General features: G+C 36.5%; 2 protein-coding genes across 10 annotated transcripts in view; both read left to right on the top strand.

The window, feature by feature from the left end:
• The window catches only part of LOC126977050 (5'-3' exoribonuclease 1-like), a 50,452-nt gene extending 33,557 nt beyond the window's left edge, over positions 1 to 16,895 (top strand). The window contains exons 28-34 of one of the 3 annotated variants that reach the window (XM_050825708.1): positions 1,004 to 1,065; positions 4,094 to 4,126; positions 6,263 to 6,347; positions 7,100 to 7,285; positions 12,029 to 12,156; positions 15,466 to 15,571; positions 16,523 to 16,895. In XM_050825708.1, the coding sequence (XP_050681665.1) occupies positions 1,004 to 1,065; positions 4,094 to 4,126; positions 6,263 to 6,347; positions 7,100 to 7,285; positions 12,029 to 12,156; positions 15,466 to 15,571; positions 16,523 to 16,609 (687 nt within the window). In that variant the 3' untranslated portion in view covers positions 16,610 to 16,895. Of the gene's footprint in view, positions 1 to 1,003; positions 1,066 to 4,093; positions 4,127 to 6,259; positions 6,348 to 7,099; positions 7,286 to 12,028; positions 12,157 to 15,465; positions 15,572 to 16,522 lie in introns of all 3 variants that reach the window. The other 2 variants (XM_050825710.1, XM_050825709.1) reach the window with 2 other exon arrangements.
• A 2,350-nt stretch (positions 16,896 to 19,245) lies between these two features.
• LOC126977056 (maltase A1-like) overlaps positions 19,246 to 20,442 on the top strand; it is a 32,928-nt gene continuing 31,731 nt past the window's right edge. For 2 of the 7 annotated variants that reach the window (XM_050825730.1, XM_050825729.1), the window contains exon 1: positions 19,249 to 19,452. In XM_050825730.1, the coding sequence (XP_050681687.1) occupies positions 19,305 to 19,452 (148 nt within the window). In that variant the 5' untranslated portion in view covers positions 19,249 to 19,304. Of the gene's footprint in view, positions 19,453 to 20,442 lie in introns of all 7 variants that reach the window. The other 5 variants (XM_050825732.1, XM_050825727.1, XM_050825726.1 and 2 more) reach the window with 5 other exon arrangements.

Here is a 20,442-nt window from a genome sequence, read left to right as displayed (position 1 = left end):
ATTTCTTACATAATTTCATACAAAAGCGCAACAGTGTTTTCTTACAATATAATATAATTATTATACTTTGAGAGTGGCCGGCTGTTGTTTTATACTCTCCACCAGGTTAAATATGATATTATATTATAAATACAAATATATTTATTTGCAACAAACACAATATTTACATAATGATACAGAGTAAACAGAAACAAAACAAATTATACTTTTTAGTGTTTGTCACAAATTGGTCACACTTCAGCATAATGCTCATAGCTATCGCGACCAGCGCTGATCTTCCAGTGGGACCAACAAATGACGCGACCACACAGAATTGCCATAACTATACGCACGCTTTTGTAAAATAAAATTAGAACCACTTCCACTGGAAATATCTTTCTCTAAAAGATTTTTTCTGTGTACGGACATACACACACACTTACATACACTTGCAAGTATAATCAGAACACTTTTTTTTTCTAATATTACATTTTATAAAAAAAATATATCTTAAGTAGGTAATCGGGGAGCCACAATACATCCACTCCCGCTCAACACCTTAGGGAGGAGGGGATGGCTGAAAAACAGCGCTGCATGGAACCATAAATCCATGATTCCATGTCATTTGAAGCTGAGCCTTTTCCTTTTGCCTTTTGTTTCATCGCGTATCCTAATTGTTCATTTTATATTTGTAATGATTTGTATGGCAATAAAGAATTTAATATTATTATTATTATAAAATAAAACAGACGTTAAAACACATTTATGTCGGAATAAAGGAAAGTGTTGTTCAATTCTTTTATCACACCTTCGTTAGCAGTACATAAGCTACAACTGTATAAGCACCGTATAGTCACTGACCTGTATAAGTACTGGAATGGCTCCATATGTTTGACAGCAAATGTTTTGTGCCTATTTGAAGCGCCACTAGCGAGCGTCCAGAGAACTAATTTAGATTTTTTCCATTTTTAACAAGTATGAGTTCGGAATGAAACACGATCTAATAAACTTGTTGATTGTACAGAGTAACGAGAAGGCGACCACGTGGCGCAACCAAGATAACACACTTGTGACGCCGCCCCACAAGTGAGTATATATCTTACATATTTTGAATAATTTATTTCTTAACAATTGATTTTCTAAGAAATTGGCGAACTCGCCAGAATTTAGGGAGTCTACATCTCCTGAGGATGCCTCGAGTAGAGGGGTAACACGTGCCGCATGAATTTACACTTACGAAAACTCACAACATTTGGATAGTTATGGATTTTCGCTGAATAATGCCTAATTCAATAAATTCTTTGTTAAATCGGCAGGTATACCTAAGTTATACATCAAGTCGACCAAAAATTTTTTTTTGCCACGGTATTAAGATATGAGGAGTTCTTTTATCACGCGTAACTCTCACAGTTAGCGCAACAATAATGATTTTGCGCAGCATCTGACTTATTTTATGCTGCATAGACCTTATAACCCATAAAAGCCCAATTAAGGATGAATGATTTCACATTGAACACAGATCTTGTATAAATCCGCAGTAGCCAATAGCGATTGTTTATGATATGTTGTTATCATTTTCTGGCCAATCAAGTTTCAGTACCTAATGCCCGCTCACCTCAGATGGTTGTCTGAATTGTTTTCATTGCGAATATATACCTAGGTATTAGGAGTCTACGGTCTTATTAGGTGGATGCTTTTGATGTATAATATACTTTGTTTATACTATATTATAGCAAGTAATACTATAATACTACTTGTATTTTTTTGTATAATCAGCATTCGATATAGAATATGAAAATTATTTAAATATGTTTACGAATATTATAAATTACTAGCTGACCCAGCAAACGTTGTATTGTCGATATTAAAATCGCGATACAAAAATAACTGTTGATCGTAGATGGGTGAAAATTTGAAGTTGTATGTAATGCTGACTCATAATCAAAACAATTTAAAAAAAATGTCAAAATTTTTTTAAAAAAATCGTGTGGACCACCCTTAACATTTAGGGGGATGAAAAATAGATGTTGTCCGATTCTCAGACCTACCCAATATGCACTCAAAATTTCATGAGAATCGGTCAAGCCGTTTCGGAGGAGTTCAAAGTTTAACACCATGACACGAGAATTTTATATATTAGATAATATATCTTAATATAAAAAATCGTAATATATTTAACAATTAGGCCGAGGACTTTTGGACAGCCCTAGCACAGGCTTAGGTCTAATTGGGCTGCCAGTTGCAATCACCAGCCTTAAGTTTTAGTCTAATGCTTTGGTCTATAAATTATGGTGTAAATGGTTTTCACTTTTTTAAGTCTCTAAATAAATAAATAAAAAAATAAAATATACTTATCATACATTTTAATTTTTATCTGCACCTATGCAAAATTGCCCTTTTGGCATGTTTTAAATAGTTTTCACAGGGTTCAATACTCTTAGAGCGATAAACAGCGTTTTCACATTTTGACGACATTTGACAGTGGTATTTGAATCTACAAAACTGGGACACATACGGACTGTTGACGTCATCTGGTCTGCTGCTCCCTAAAATCAAAAAATTAAAAATATAAGAAAAAAAAAAACGAAAAAGTTATGTTATCCTTAAAATCAACTGAATTTCAATATATCCTTGTTATTAAAATTAATAGATATTTCTCGGCTGTGTCAACCCCCTGAAAACACGGCTCTGGAAAGACAGCGCAACGTCATGTTTAGTAAACAATTTTAATTTTATTACCAAATCTAACTATGTTCTATGTTAAAAATTCAATTACAATAATTATCAAAATATGTAAAAATTCAATGACTAGATTCAATCCTTTATAAAATATAATCAAATAGTTTACATTTTAATGTATTTGTATTAAAGTTTCTTTTATTTTACATAATGTTATCAGCGAATAAGTCTTATTTTAATATTCAAAATAATGATTGTCAAAATCAATTTTAAATATTGCGCGAGTACAGGCAGTCACGTGACATTTTGTTTGATGATGTCACATAAGATACAACAAAATAATTACATGTATCTAAAATAACTATATAAATAACATATAAATAACTATATAATGTGACGTCACGCACAACGGACAACATGGTCGTCGCGTTAAGGTTGTTTTATTTGCAATTAGCATTTTACAAAAAAATAATATTGATTAGTTATATTATATGTTTCATATTTTATTGTAACAACTGTCAAGTTGATCAACAATTCAGAAGAAAAAATTGGGACTTTAGTTGCTCCAACTCATCAACCATATTATACTCGTATTTAAGAAGTCTGTAACTAAAATCGTTAAAAGGGTAACTGAACTAGGTTACTCGCCAAATCTTCTGGTGCTTCCTTCGGGGCTTGGCTTTTTTTAAATATTTTTTTTTTAAACTCGAACCAGCCTAAGCCTAATCAAAGAATATATAATAGTAAAAGTACAGAAGTTTCATTCTGCAAAATCCATAAAGAAATAGGGCTCTTGCGGCCATACAATAAGGTGTAATTCAGATCGCACAGCACTATTAATATTTACCTACAAATTGCCTCTCTTTCTATCGCGAGATTTCTACCTATTCTGACGGCAATATCTTGTTTACCCAAAACTGTACCTACCTAGCATAAGGTCATCTTTTAAAAAATGCTTACATTTTTCTATAATATGAATAAATATGTAATCGTAATTTTAAAACAATATTCTTTCGTTGTCAAACCTACATTAGTTTCAGATAGTAATGTAGTCATAACTATTTAGTATAGTAAATAAATAGTTACCCTAGCTATTATGAATGGTAACTTTTAAAATTAGTCGGGCGGTGAAGTAGATGAACAAAACTCGCTCGTGAGTCACTACTGGCTGGTCTACTGTGTAGGGGGCCGTCGCGCGTACATACGGTTTCGATACCTACACGGGGAGTGATACAGGCCTGCTATAATGAACGTTTGTCTGAATCAACAACATTAAATGCTAAGTTTAAAATGTTCGGAGATCCGATGTGTGCTATGTTGACACTAACTTAACGAATGTCTCTCATGGTGAATATCGTATTTTAGTGCTAATACTATAGTTAAAAAAGCCGCTCTTTGTAAACCAGGTATAAGTCATTATTTATTTTTCAAGCAGCTATACACCGTCAATTTGGAATATACTGTTCAGGTAATAGTATTACTAATTCGCATATGCATTGTCTTTTTTTTTACTTGGGATATATCATCATTCATTAATCTTTACTTTATCTTTAGGAGAAACTCACTAAATTGTTCAAATCACTACGGCGTTGTACCTGCGTTACGTGATTGCTGCCAAACAACTTAATACGTGGGTAACACTGAAAATGTTTAAGAACAGGCCAGTTAGAAACTTTTTTTGAATTTCAATTTAAGAACTCCTTGGTAACCTAATGTATTTAATTTGTCATTTGTTTTTGTGAATTGGCGGCAAATCTAAAACTCTTGTTACACATGAAAATGAACCTAACGCGAGAAAATTTTCGGTCAGTGACATATTATGACTTTTGTTTGTAGGCTTACTCAACAACAAAGCTATGATAGGCTGCGATTAGCATTTCTTAATGAAGCCCCATCTCGTGCCTATATTTACAATTGGTTTAACGAGTTTAAGCGTGGACGTAGCAATCTCAATCATGATCCGCGTGAGGGACGTCCTTTAACAGCGACTACTGAAGATAACATCAGTGCTGTGCAACGCATGATAGAGGAAAATAAGAGAGTGACCTATCAGCAGATACGGGCAAGCCTAGGCATAGGTATGAGTCAAGTTTAAAAAATATTACACGAACATTTAGGCGTCAGGAATCTTTGTGGATTCCAACCAGATGGATTCCCCATACTTTAACCGACGACTAGAAACACCTTCGCATGGACTGGTGTGGCCAAATGCAAGATAAGTTCAACGGCGGTGACTCAAATGCTGTATTTAGCATCGTCACAGGTGATGAAAGCTGGATATATTGCTACGAACCCGAAACCAGAAGACAATCAGCTCAGTGGGAGTTTCCTTTCTAGGATCGGCCAACTAGTGTAAAGAAAGGAAGAAGTCAAGGAAGAAAGATGATTGCCTCATTCTTTCGTTGGAAAGGTTATTTCGCGACAGTTGTGCTAGAAGATGGAAGGACAGTTACTGGCGCCTGGTATGTCAATCGCTGTTTGCCTGTTGTCTTGCAAAAAATTCGACAGCAGCGCCCTCGAAGCAGGATCCTCCTTCACCGCGACAATGCTTCAGCGCACTCCGCAAAACGGACCGTTGAATATTTGACTATGGCAGGTGTTGAGATAATGAGTCATCCGCCATACAGTCCTGACCTGGCGCCCTGCGACTTTTATTTATTCCCAAGAACTCAAGATTAAATTCGTGGTATTCGTTTTTTGAGCCCTGAAGATGCGGTGAAAGCGTACGAAAATGCCATAGAAGATACCCCTAAGGAAGAATGGGCCCACTGCTTTTCTCAGTGGTTCCATCGAATGCGACGATGTGTAGAGAGGAACGGAGATTACTTCGAAAAACAATAAAAGTATTGGCAACTATCTACATTAAGCTGTTTTTCATTTTCTAAACATTTTCAGTGTTACTTAGGTATTTCGAAAATTATATGTTGCATCGAAAATATGCTTCTAGTATTTATTTTGTTTGTATTTATAGGCTAACTGGTATGTAGTTGCACGAATTTATCACCAAGTGATTAAACAAGTATTTGCAATTTATTATCATAATATTTAATCATAATTAATCCTTATCCATTGCCACAGGAATATCAACCACATATACAAGGTGATCACCCATGCCAATCACATTCCTAAGTTTTATATTGGCTTTGAGTACTGGGATTGGAGTATAGATTCACTCACTATTAAGCCGACACGTGCGATCTTCGTTTTACGAACCTTTTGTATCTTAACTCGCGATAATTAAAATTACATTCAAACTCCTATATTCTCAAATAACAACATTCTCAATTTGCCGAACTCGATACCTACCATAATCTACATGGAGTTTCTACAAGTTTTGCGAATGACTTTGAAACATTTACAAAAAAGTTGGTAACAAAGGCTGCAATTGTAACACGATTACAATCTAAGAGTTGAACAAGACATACCAAGATTTTCGATACATGCGTCATTCGAACGGCTCAATGGGTTAGAGGGGCGGAACCCGAGAGGTTCGAGTCCGACATCGTTCATAAATTTTGGTAATAAATTAAAAATTAATCCCAGGGTTATCACATTAAAATAACAAATTGTTAAGAGACTACAATGTGTCTGTCTGTACCAGAAGCCAGCCGCAACAGACCTGGCGGCGGGATGCGGACATGAGCCGTCCTCCGGCCAACTACAACGAACGATCCAACATCAAGTATAAGGTAACCTGCTGACTTTTGACTACATCATGTAGCGAACGTTTCTTTTGTACCAACTTTCTTCTCGGATACAAAACTCCGTAAAATCTTCTCGTCGGAAAACACCATACTGTCTGAAGGATAAGGTTTTCAATCAGTGTTGCCAGTGATGACTTACGGTACGCAGACGTGGTCGCTAACTATGGGCCAGAAGGGAAAGCTCAATGAAGAGGGCTATGCTGGGAGTTTCTCTATCAGATGGAATCAGAAATAGGAGAACCATAGCACCACTGACATAGCCCAAATAATTGCGAAACTGAAGTGGCTATCGGCAGGGCACATAGTTCGACAGGCCAGGCCGGTAGGGCAGAAAAATCCTCAATAGCGACCACGTACAGGAAGACGCAGTGTTGGTAGGCCCCCCCACAAGATGGACCGACAATCTGGTCAAAATCGCCGGAATACGTTGGATGAGATCTTTGGGGGAGGCCTTTGCCTAGCAGTGGACGTCTACCGGCTGATGATGACGAACTTTCTTCCACGTACAACCAATCTATTGAATGAGCTTCCTTGTGCGGTGTTCATAGGAGATTACGACATGGGTATCACATAACAAGATTAAAATTTTCGCCAATGCAAAGTTTATTAATGTACCGCAACGCTTCGCTTTCATTTTGCTGTGCGGCCTACTTTGTAGTTAGACGTCTCCACTTCAGTTCGCATTCTCCATGTCTTCAGTCCGGTTCGGTTACTGTATATATAATGTCGTTGTCCAGAACGCCCCGCCGCTTCCGCCGTACCCGACGTTCCCGCAACAGTTCCCGGGCCCGCTGCTGCCGCCCAACTATAACAATTACAACAGCTACAACAACGGCGCCGGCAGCCAGCGGCCGCACAAGTTCCCGCAACACCTGCCCGTCGTCAACAACACCTTGCTGGCGCCCAGCTACAACAAGCCGCAGGTACCTAACATATAATAAACCAATGGCCAAGATGAAATAAACACGTCATATTAAAAAAAATCCACGTTTAAAAAAACCGACTTCAACAACTGAAAAGTATAAAATAAATAAACATTTTATTTAATAGTCCTCTTATACAAATCTTATACCATTAATATTATATATATATTATTAATAAAATACTATAATTTGTATGTGCTACCTATTAATATGGTTTAAGTTGGTGCCTGCCTGTTTGGGTTGTCTGCTTCTAAATTAGACGAAGCTATCCCGCTCAAAGTCATGCGTATTACATCACATTCAAACCTATCAATTTGAATTCCGCATCAAACTGAAGAAGAATCACGAAAATCGGATCATAAATATCAGCGTAATCGGTGTACATACATACAATAAAAATACTCCTCCTTTTCGAAATAGGTATTAAATTAAGCAAAAGAGTAACAGTAAGTTATGATTTAACAAACTAGAACAAGATTGTTGTTACGGAAGAGAGCGGTACGAAATTCTTCTTAGTCGGACACTCTTGTCAGAGTGGTCGTGGTTGCGCTGACGATGTACATGGTGGGGTGTTCGGTGGGTCAATATCCTTTCTGAGGGTAGATCTCCTGGCGATGTGCTTCCATTTCTGACGGTTAGAGGGGTTGCGAGTACACTGGACTATGGTGGACTCAGTAGCCTTTGTGATGGTGTCTATCCAGCGGGTTGGCGATCGACCGCGTGCTCTCTTGCCTTCCACCTGGCCCTGAACTACCAGTCTCTCCATCGAGTTCTCATTTCTAGAGACGTGACCAAAGAACTTCAGTATTCTTAGTTGCACAATTGACGATAGTCTGTCTTTAATACGAAGCTCTTTGAGGATGGATACATTGGTGCGAAATGCCGTCCACGGGATCTTTAAGAGGCGTCTCCAGCACCACATCTCTAATGCATCGATTTTACAGCGGTCCTGCAGTCTCAGAGGGCCCATAGAGAAAGATTGGAAACACAAGGCATTTCATCAATCTGACTTTAGTCTTCTTGTTGTTCCACTGCAGACCTGGTGATGGCGCACCATCGTCTGATCTCGTCGCCACATCCTCCAGTACTTGATATAGTAGAACTAAGATAAACATAGTTCTGTACCACTTCACAGTTGGCTATATAGAGTACGTTGGTTCCAATTTGTTCGGCCCGGTCCACTATCATCACCTTCGTCTTGTCTCGGTTAATAGTAAGTCCGAATTGGAGACTGTTACTTTCTAGACGGTTTAGAAAATTTGCCATATCTTCTCTAGTCTGTGCGAGAAGGGTAGTATCATCAGCGTATCTGAGGTTATTTATCACGCGTCCCCCAACAGATATTCCTTTGTTCCAATCTTCCAAGACAATGCGCATAATATACTCTGTGTAGATATTAAAGAGTAATGGCGATAAGATGCATCCTTGTCGTACACCGGCTACAGTCTTGAATTCGCTTGAAAGGGTATCATCCACTCGTACCGCTGCAGTACCGTGCTCATACAACCTCCTCAACAGAACTATTTAATGGTACACCCATTTCCGCAAGTATCTTCCAGAGGTGTGTCCATATGACCGTGTCAAATGTTTTGCGAAAGTCCACAAAGCAGATGTAAAGGGTTGTATTGAATTCTCTGGCCTTCTCAATAATCTGACGCAGTATAAGAATTTGTTCGCGAGTTCCTCTTCGCTTAACAAATCCGGCTTGCTCGGGTGTAATCTGCCTTAAGAGGTAGGCCAACAGCCTTGTATTAATTATGTGGAGCATCACCTTACTTGCATGAGATATCAAGGATATGAGTCGGTAGTTGGTGCATTTCTTGGTGGACCCTTTTTTGTGCAGTGGAATGAAAATGGATTTTGACCAATCGTCAGGCCATATTCCAGTCTCCCATATTTTACAGCAGATGGTATATAAAATATCAACTCCAGGTTCTCCCATCGCTTTGAGGACTTCTATTGGCATCTCATCCCAACCTATGGCTTTATTGCATTTGTGGTGTGTAAATGCTGCTCGTACTTCATCCCGCATTATGTCGGGTTCACGGTCAAGTATGTTGTGGGGAGAACATGTGAAGCTTAGTACCAAATTGTTGGAAAATAGTGATTGACAATATTCCTTCCACACATTCACGATATCATTTATCTCCGTAACCGTATTCCCAGCGGAGTCCTCAACAGTTCACGTCTTAGTTTTAAATTGGCGTGTTATGTATCGCACCTTATCATGCAGATCTTTGGTTTGATATTTGTCGGAGTGCTGTTCCAGTTCATGACATATCTTACTCAGATGGTTATTGCGGTCACGTCAGCAAGCAGCTTGTATGATAGCTGACTTGGCATTTAGCTTCGTAATGCTAGCACCACTGGCTTTAAGTTTTCGGCGCTCTTCAACCAAAAACCAGGTTTCTTCCGTCATCTAATGTTGTCGTTTTGGTAAGACGGTTTTCGGTTGTGACTCTGCAATCGCCTACACAATATATGTTTTTGCCGAGATCCACAAGTAGTTAGAGTGATTGTTTCCGATACCTGCTCTCCATGCGGCATGTCTGTTCTGTATCGAGGTGGTTAGTGACTTTCGATCTTTCACCTCCATTCTTCTAGCCATTTTAATTTGTCTTGCTCTTTGCAATTTCGATCGCAGGTTTCCAATGAGCAGTTGATGGTCGGAATGACAATCAGCACCGGGAAGGGTATGTGTATTGGCAATTGAACTTTTCCATCTGGTTCTCACTAATATGTAATCTATCTGATTGCGGTGTTTGCCATCAGGGAAGTCCAGGTATATAGGCGTCTAGGATGGTGTTTGAACATAGTGTTTGCTATGGCCATGTTGTTATCGGCTGCAAACTCTATGATCGTTCACCCCTTGGGTTACGAACACCATGGCCATAGTTCCCAACTATATGTCGTATGCCCGTATTCATTGTGGTGTTTCCCACCTTGGCGTTAAAGTCCCCAATGATGCTTAATAGCTCTCTTTTGGGGATCTTAGCTATAGAAGACTCAAGTTGACAATAGAAGTCTTCTACTTCTTCATCTTTGGCAGAACTTGTAGGAGCATAGACTTGAATTATGTTGAGTGGGGTCGGTGATGCGCTAAGTTTAATGGAAATAATTCTATCATTAATTGGGTGATATCCAAGCACCGAGTTTTTCCATAATTTAGGGATCGCAATAGCCACACCCGAAAAGCTACTTTTATCGTTGCCGGAGAAATAGATAGTATGTTTCTCTGAGTCAAAGTGGCCGCTATCTTTCCAATGTGTCTCACTGATTCCCGTGATAGTAAGTTTGCACCGCTCAAGTTCTTGTTCCAGAATATGAAGCTTTCCATCTTCAAGAAGCCCTCGAACGTTCCATGTACCATGCGAAGATCGTTTCTTAAATTAATATTCTTTCTTCTTCTTCCAGTAGCATTTTTTCCATAGGAAGCTTGGTTGCCTACATCCTGATGGCTGGTAACCCATTTCACACCCACAGCCCCGGAAAACTCAGGGCGCCGGTCGCTACGCGGGTTGCCAGGCGGTCTTACTCTGTCTTTAAACATACTCATCATTGCAACTCTCATGGGATAAATAATGTAGTAGGTTCCCGTTACTTTCTACATCGCGTTACTATAACCTCAGTGGCTATAGTAGCTATAGTAATCCAAGAGTGAACCGGTTCAGAACATATGGTTCTTTCGCTTCACTTCGGTACTGATGGTTACCGCTGCCCTCCATCAGGATCCAGGTTCTACGCCCCTGTAGCTTGTCTCCACCGTTGGTTAGTCCGTACCGACATCTGTTGTCTCCGCATTCACCACCGTTGAGGTCTTCACCCGTAACCCTGGGCACGGGTTCTGCGTTATACCCCGCAGTACTGGATCCCTGCTGAACTCCGCCATCTACACACTCCGGCTTGCTGAAGTGTAAGATGCCCACCCCCGCGACATGGACGCGCCAGTCATTACTTGCCCAAGTGAAGAGTAGCGAAGGTGGCTCTACTCTCCCAGGGGCCGGGTTAATGGACGTGTATAACGCCACGCCTAAGGGCGTAGGTACGAAATAACACTGTGTAATCCACTGTACCCTATAGGGTACAGTGGATTGTTATTGATATAATTGAGTTGTAACTCAATGTGACTCACTCTCCGCTATGTTATCATAAAGGAATTCGAAAAAATGTAGTTTGATAACATATAACGCGGGCTCAAAGTACCGGCGAAAAATATCTGTATTTTAGACATTCCAAATTTAATTTCGAAAATTTAATTTTGTTATCTTTTATTCAATGTCAGAACCTATTCGGAAAAAAACGCCTTCGACCTGATAAAAATGAGAGCAAGAAAATCAGCGGATCTTTATACTTTTTATTTATTTATTTACTGACACACCAACAGCATTAACATACAAAACATTAAAATAATTATGGTCTTTTATGTACATAATCTGGTATGAATACCAGTTACTGGTTCATACACCACTCTCTTTGGAAGACATTAATTTAAATACAAAATAAAGTACGACCTACAATTTTTACAAGGCTTTGAAGCAAATTATTAAAAATGATAGATATAATAAAAAGAAGAAATAGTTTGTATCAATATCAACAAACACATTATTATTTACAAACAGAAATGTGCGGTTAGTTTTTTTTTTTCAGAATTGTCACCGAGTCATGAAAGATGTCAATTTTATTTTATGGACGCGCAAAATCTATAATTAAAATATTAAAGTGTATTTGTCCGTTTCCCCGCAGCACCAGAACCCTCAGGCCATGCAGGCGCAGGCTCACACCAACCACGTGAACCTGAACCCCAACAACATGCGGCAGCCACACAACGAGCGCGTCACCAACCCCTTCGTACCCTTACAAGTGCAGACCAGGTAACATTTATTTATTTATAACGATACATGAACACTACACACATATTACAATTACATAATATAGTATTACAAGAAATGTAAATTACTGATGTGAGTACAACTAACACTAGAACTAAGGGATTGCTTGTAACTAATTCTAGTAGGCTTCATAAGATATATAATAGCTTTAAGGGTAAATGTATATACTTTTATAATAAAGTGCCAGCCACTGTTCAGGCATTATCTATAAATAAATTTAAATGTTTTACAAAAAAATGGCTCTGTCGTAAGTCCTATTACTCCACTGCTGAATATCTAAATGATCGGACAGCCTGGGACTAGATTGTGATTATTTTATAGCGATAGAAATGACTGTACTATATTGTATATTTTATTGAAACGAGCGCAAAAAAGAATGCTGGGAGAGTTTCTCGCGCCGCTTCTTCTCTCTCAGAGCGCCATTTGTTTCCGAAGCGGTAGTAGTATCTAGTAGTTATTAGAAATTACATCAAAAAGAATTCTAAAGGAATTAATTTTGAGAAAATAAGTGCCTTTTTATGCCTTTTAATAGCAGATGTACACAACATTCATTGTTGCTGCTGTGACAATTAACTACTTACAAACATATTATTACTAACTATTAACTAATAACATAATATAAAATAAGATAAAATAACAATTTAAAGTTGATTATGGACTTTTACTTATATACCTACGACTTCAATTATTAGATTAAAAAAGAAATAAAAGATAATAAATTAATGCCTGTTGGTTTTTATTAATTGCGACGTTTTCGTAGGTTACGTTTAAATTCATTACTTAACCATATTTTCAATTCATTTATTTGTTTATATGAAAGCTCGACAGGTTAAATAAGTTTGCGGCAGCCAAAAACTCGGAAAAAACAAAAATCTTGCCTAACACTTTAATCAAATTTAAATTACAATTTAAAATATTAAAACTAAATTAACCTAATCTATTCGAAGTGTGAGTATATAATGAATGTCTTTTTCAATTGGGGTCAGGTGTCATATATCCGACACTCCTAGGGCTACCATACGTAATTGTTTCTGCACATACGAGTACGGCAATATTATCTGAATCTTGAGTAGTGAGTGAAATTAAATAGCAGGCAGTGGTATGCCCAGGGTATGTTATGTGCATGACCCCTGTGAGACCCTATAGTCGACTTTTCACTTTTGTAATTACACCGCTCAAGATGCTAGAGGCATAATCTATACCTATCGCGTAATGAAAACATTATGGGTCTAATATTGAGTATTTGTGAAAATAAGGAGGGAGGGCGCTAGTGTGCTCGAGTTAACTTCGGCTCCGTAGTATTTCTCAATTTAAAAATATATTAAGCGATTGTGTAAACAAATAAAGTGCAAAAATCAATACATGGACAGACTAATAAAGTGAAAAGTGAGGAGGCCTTTACTCGTAGAGAGGTCCTTAATATAAATACAAATAAATAAATACAATAAACAAAATAACAAGGTAATAAGTATAATTATATTAACAATATTTATAAGTACTTAATAATTTAAAAATTATTAATTAGTTAAAAAAATATACATTATTAATGTGAAATTTAATTTGATATTTTTAAATTCATTAATTTTGATTTGTAAAAATAATTTCCATATAGAAAACATTGCATGCAATACAAATAATAAAATTGCAATCATGTATGTAGAGAGTTAATTAAATAAACAATAATTATAAATATCTATATAGTACTGTTAAAAAGAACTGTTGTGTACATAAAATTAAAATAATATTAATTTCATGTATTAATATATAAATAATAATGTAATCATTAATAAGTCATTGTAACATGAATGTATTTATTAAGGAATAAATGAGGCTATGAGGATTAATGTATTTATATCGAGTATTTAGTTCGAGAATGTTTTCACTATTAGTTGAATTTTGTAACTAGAATTAAGGTCCCAACTGGTATAATACAACATGGTATATTTGTATGTTACAATTTCATAACAAATAAGTCAGTAAGAGGTGGGACGTTATCGCGAACCCACCACACTCAACCTGATGAAGTACCTGAGTTACGGACCTCCGAACGGTCCGTAACTAGTCGGTACCAACACCGACAAAAACGTGAGTAAAGCCGTCTTAATAGATAATTGAAGTCTGTAACATTTTGGTCGTTATACATAAGAATGGCTTAATGTAATCCACTCGAACACTACTTTATTCTAAAACACAATCTTTCTCATTATTAAATGATATGTGGGTTAATGCGGTGATAAGAACTAGATATATTTGTTGAAAATATTGTTGAAAGACTTTTCATATCAATGAGACAATTTTTTTCTTGTAAATCTAAGTGTTAGGTGACAATAAAAATACCATCAAAACATAACTTGTAAAAATTCTCGCAACTCATTTCTTCTACAATCTACCGTAAAAAGTTGTGAGATGTGTGTCCTTCTGTCTAAGTTATTACGTAATTAGCTTACCTAGCATCATCTTGTAGTGACCATATCAATATTCAAAATATAATATTTTTATAAAGACACTTAGTAAGTTACGATTTTCTTAAATGAAATTTATTATTAAACAAAAATAATAACTTGTAATTTCGAACTAACCTATTACGCCATTCTCTTATCATCGCTACTAAAACAGGTACAACTTCAAAGAAGATAACACACTCCTAACTTGAAGTGTTTGTCAGTAGGTTATTGTTGATACTACGAACACTAAACGTTAAGTCCGTATCTGTTTCCGCAATTGAAGAAAACTCCATATTATAATCTTTTTCAAGTACTTTTCGAACGCCGCCTACAATTATTACTAATTATGATAATAAACCTAAACAATTTACTGAATTATGGAAATTATTCAAATGATGTGAATTTTATTTTAGTTTAAATTCTAAGTTTTGTCTTTAATCAATTCGAAACGTGTTTCGCCTCTACACGAGGCATCCTCGGGAGATGTTGACTCGCCAAATTCTGGCACGAGACGAGACTCAAGTTAGTCTCGACAAATCGATAAGTAAAGATTTACAAACAATGTGTTTTTTTAAAGTGATATCCCTCACTTTTGAGATTAATTAAAATTGATGGACGATGCGGGACTTGAACCGCCGCGCCTCTCGAGTTCCCTCCAAGTGCTCTTACCAACTGAGCCGACCGTCCGAGTGACGCATCGAACGTAAATCTTTGCATTTCTTGTTCAAATCTCAGGTTGTGGCTCAATCTACAGGATCTACTTTACAATTGATAACCTGCTCAACCCCAATAATTGCATTTTAGGAAATTGACCTGAGTAATATTAGTACAAGGGGTATGTTCACAGACGCGCGAATCATTCGGGTCGCAATATAGACAGCGTGTCAGCTCTCATGACCGCACCCGCATCTACAAACCCGCACACGCTGCCCAAACCGCAGCCGCAGTCACAGGTAACTATTATACAATTTATTTACACAGATAATATTATATATTTACTTTGATTATTTACTTCAATTTGATATTTTATTTATGTAACTGGTGTTTCATATTAAATGTTGTCATATTATATAATACTCTATATTGTAAGGAGGATATAATTTGCGTTTTTGTTTGTAATGAATTAACTGCTTGACCAATCTTTTAAAAAAAACCAACAATTGTGTGATATCTCTGAAAAATGATCTGCATTTAATATTAAATCCCAACCAATTTGTTTGAAATAATGTAAAAAACCTATGTTTTTTTGGAATAATTTGTTAATAAAAAAAAAATTAAATAACAAAAAAAATACACCGTCGTTTGTGTTTGTTTGAAACATTCATATTAGAGTATAAAACAAGGTAATTAATACGTAAAAAGTAAAATTACTCTACAATATTTTAGTTTTAGTAAATGCGGCAGTCCATTCTGTTAAACATCATCTACAGTGCTGTAGACTGTTGTAGTGAAGCCGCTTTTTGAGCATTGCATGAGACCTGATTATTCTAGAGCCTGTTTTTATATATATATATTATTATAGCAATAAGGACGACACGAGCAGGACGTTCAGCTGATGGTAATTGATACGCCGCGCCGATTGGAGTGCCGCTCAGGATTCTTGAAATACCCAAAAATTCTGAGCGGCACTACAATTGCGCTCGTCACCTTGAGACATAAGATGTTAAGTCTCATTTCTCAGTAATTCATCTACGTCTGTCAGACCGAAACACTTACGCTTACACATTACAGCATCACGCCAGAAAAGGGCTTCTTTCCCGAATGCTATAAAAAGAAGCCTACCACTGGTAAATGCCCTAAGTCGCCTCTTACGCCCTTCGGCTAGGGATTTCCCTATTATTTTTATGCCCCGGCAAAGATATATTCCTAATCCCACAACATGTAAATTCTATAATTTCTTCCAGGCACCGCAGAATCAACATAGTGGACCGAGACGACCAAAGACGAAGAAGCCAAGAATAGCGGCCAATCTACCCTTCCAGATGGAATAGATAATAAGTATTAATGATCTCCTGTACATGTAGGTAGACTCATATTTTTATTTACATCTTTGACGACTTAAGATAATGTAGGAAAAATTGTGTCTAGATGTATGATTACTTGATAATGAAACTCATTGTTGTATGTACAATCATAGATGGAAAGCATTTCTTATTTTGTAAATATCAATTATTAAGTGACATAATATTGTATGATCGGTAGTTGTATGAAAAATAAAATGTTCCTTATTTTGTCAAATGAATGTCTTATTAAAATAAAACAATGTTAATTTAATTATTTTAATGTTTATATTATTTTATATACTCGATCAATTCTTCGCTATATCCAAACTAACCACCAATATTCCTTTTGATAGCCGCCGCCTATACGTTAGATATCCTAGATCATTGCCAGCTGATAGACCATGGTCAACACTATCAGAGAGTCGCCATGTGCAAGGAACCGCACGTCATTTTTTTTTATCTTTAAACGGCTCTTTTATACTTTGCCATTAAAACTTTTTTACACGCGTCTTGAATGATTTGAGCTTATTATCGTAGGGTGGTTCATATCACAATAGTCTGCGATTCTTGAACGCATCACGGAGGGCTTATGATATTTGAGTATGATGATTTATTTGCCTTTCTAGTTCTAAATTGGGTAATGATTATGGCAATATATACGTTTTAAAAGATACATGAAATGAAAGATTATTTGCGGAAAACCAGTTTCAAATAACTTTGAGGGCATTATGACTTTCAATGATCTCTTTATCTTTTAAATTTACGTACCTTAAATATAATTTATTTACCATTTGCAAATAAAGTTATATCTGATATTTGATCCAATAGCTATAGGAGATCATTAATATAAAGGAGAAATAGGAATGGACATATGATAGAACCTTGACGCACTCCCAGTTTGTTCGAGGAACCTGCAGAAGTGAAACAGTCTTTGGATACTATTTGCTCCCGATCAGATAAATAAGATATTATTACCAGGTCCGAAGATGTACCAGAGACACCGTAGTATTGCAGATCTACAATTAGCGTACGGTGATCAAGCAGTCGTATGCCTTGGAGAGATCTCAGAGCACTCTTAGCGCATCCTTTTATAAATCCGAACTATTTTTATGTAATATTCCATTTATATGAAAAACTATCTAACTTTTAACAATAAAGAAGTTATTGATTCAATAAGTTTAAAAAACCTTTCTTTTTGAACGATTGAACTTATGAAACTACTGTTTTTTGAGTGACTTCCTGAATTGCACTCGGGTACGTTGGTACGATTTTTTTCAATTGCTTCCAAATTACATAACAAGTAAAAAACTATATATATTTTTCTGTTCTATCTTATTGATAATCATTTTGTAAAAGACGCTAGTTGTCGATAAAGTTGAAATCGAGGCAGGCCCAATAAGGGATGGTGCGATGACACAAACAGCAGCAAACATTTTAGACAAGAATTGCAATTAATATGAAGGAGTGGAAATTAATGTAGGAGGCTTTTACCGCTAAAGGCGGGTCCTTATATCGAAAATAATGACTAACTATACTAACAAAACACTTTTAATTAAAACAGTGAAACATTAACACAAACTAATAAATACAATTTATAAGTAAATACCTAAATGTATAGGTGTAAAAACCAAAAGGTCTAAATAATTAAATAAATTGTCGTTAGAAGGTGTCGTATCCTACACCGCAAGACGTACGACAGTCGCCTTTATAGAGCACCACGAACACAATGCATGGCAACGACGTTGTTCATTGTTCAAAGATCCAAGTTCATTGAATCATTGACCTGATGATCCAATTCTGTAGAACTCAAAATGTAAAATATCTTTTTTGAGCTTATTAATACACTGATTTCGTTCATTTTTTGGAAATCGTCAGAAAATGCAATAACAAATGAAGCTACATTGTCTTATTTACATATCACTTAAGATATGCAATAAATGATTATAGCATATAACTGAAATTACAAAAATACGTCCTAGATTTCCGTGTTCATGTCCCATTTTTGTAAGTATAGCTTCATCATGAATCATTTGAAATATGTTTAAATTTTATATTAAATTCGATATGTGTCCTAATATAATTACTGGTTAAAGTTGATACAAATCAAAATCAAGGCTTTATGAATCTGGATATTATCTATTGGTTTTATTTTCTGGATCGATTTTTCAATATTCCGATCCGTCCGCTTACTGAGCTTGTCTATAGACAGGGTAATTTCTTTCGTCGATCCTAAACCGAAGAGCTTGGTTCTCTGTATTTGGAGCACAGGTTTACGGGTTTGATGATAGATTTGCGGTATGACCTACCTTCGAGTGAGCCCTATGTTCGTTCGACGATGTCTGATATTATAGGAATAAATATGGGGACCAGCAGAAAGCTTCTTTTAATAGTGACAAAAGAGTCATAAAGCATTACAAACCGGATCTATTCCGTACCGGATTGCAATACAACCATTAGCCACTACAGCTTAACATGGAAGGTCTTCTGTGCCTGTAATTATACCGATATAGATACTTATACAATATCTTTCTTACTTAACTACTTATAAACAATCACTACAACAAAGCCAATTCACCTTGAATTAATATCGCACACTCCATCCTATAAAAGGTGGTAAGTGCCCATTGATTATTATTGTACTCGGTCTTCCCACTTGTGGAGCAGCGGTGGTGAAAACAGTACCATGAAATTGATATTAGTGCTAACAGTTACGATAAAGTTAGCAATAGTGTCCGCGACGGACACAGAATGGTGGAAGACTGCGCTCATATATCAGATATACCCGAGGTCGTTCAAGGATAGCGATGGAGATGGAATAGGAGATTTGACCGGTGAGTGAGAATACGAGAGTTTCTATGTATTATATTGTAACTAAACTTCCAGGCTAATGTGTTCATGACAATCTTATGGCCCTCATCTTTGAGTAATGTGTTCCTGTATATTAAAATAGGAAGAAAAAAAGTGATCAAGTGCGAGTCTTACTTGACAACAAAACAATGAATGAAAATCACATAGTCGCTGCCGAGATACGGAAGTAACAATATTTTGCTTACTTTTTGGGCTTGTGTTTATTCATCTTAAGGCGACTCTAAATGCTAGCGACCTTGAGCGATATGAATTCACGGCTGCCGGCTCGGCATCTATGTTACAAAGCCAATATTTTCAAAATTATTGCGTGGAAAATAGTAGTATAAAAAGCAAATAATGCTTACAATCCTCGTTATTCACTACTAATCTGAATCAATCTACCTACACAAAAAAGTAAAAGCTATAAGAATAACTTTTCTGAGAGTAGTACTAAAAAAATACGTCCTGCCATGCCAAAAAACTTGTTTAACTGCAAAGAAAAGTGGTAGTTCAAAAAGACTCGGAAGTGTGAACTATAACCAACAGCAGGCATTAGCAACCTACAAACAAGACTTAAGGATAGGTGTAACAGGGTTAAATAGTGTTCATAACTCGAAATGCTATATTTTCACCACAAAATTTGTCTAAAAACACCATGTTTGCGTGTTTTCTGCCTACTCTTCGCCTTAAACTTGTATTATAACAATATTTCCTATTATAATTCACCTAAAGGTTCTAATTTACCCGGCGAAGTCAACACGTACCTAAGCGTATTTAATGGTCTTATGATATTGTTTGATGTCAATCATTCAATGTTGAACTAAGTTAAAACGTTGTTGAAAGGCAGGTGGACTAAGATGTGATAAGATACTACTAGGGTTATTTTCGTTTAAAGTCCGTATTTGAGTAGGTGTCTCCATCCATTCCACGATCAAGTTTAGTGTAAAGTGTCACATTAGCTTCTTATCGATGCC

Source organism: Leptidea sinapis, chromosome 43 (genome assembly GCF_905404315.1).
Source record: "Leptidea sinapis chromosome 43, ilLepSina1.1, whole genome shotgun sequence".
NCBI classification, from domain to species: Eukaryota; Metazoa; Arthropoda; class Insecta; order Lepidoptera; family Pieridae; genus Leptidea; species Leptidea sinapis.
The sequence above is the reverse complement of the archived record's forward strand: the minus strand, read 5'-3'. Positions and strand labels throughout refer to the sequence as shown.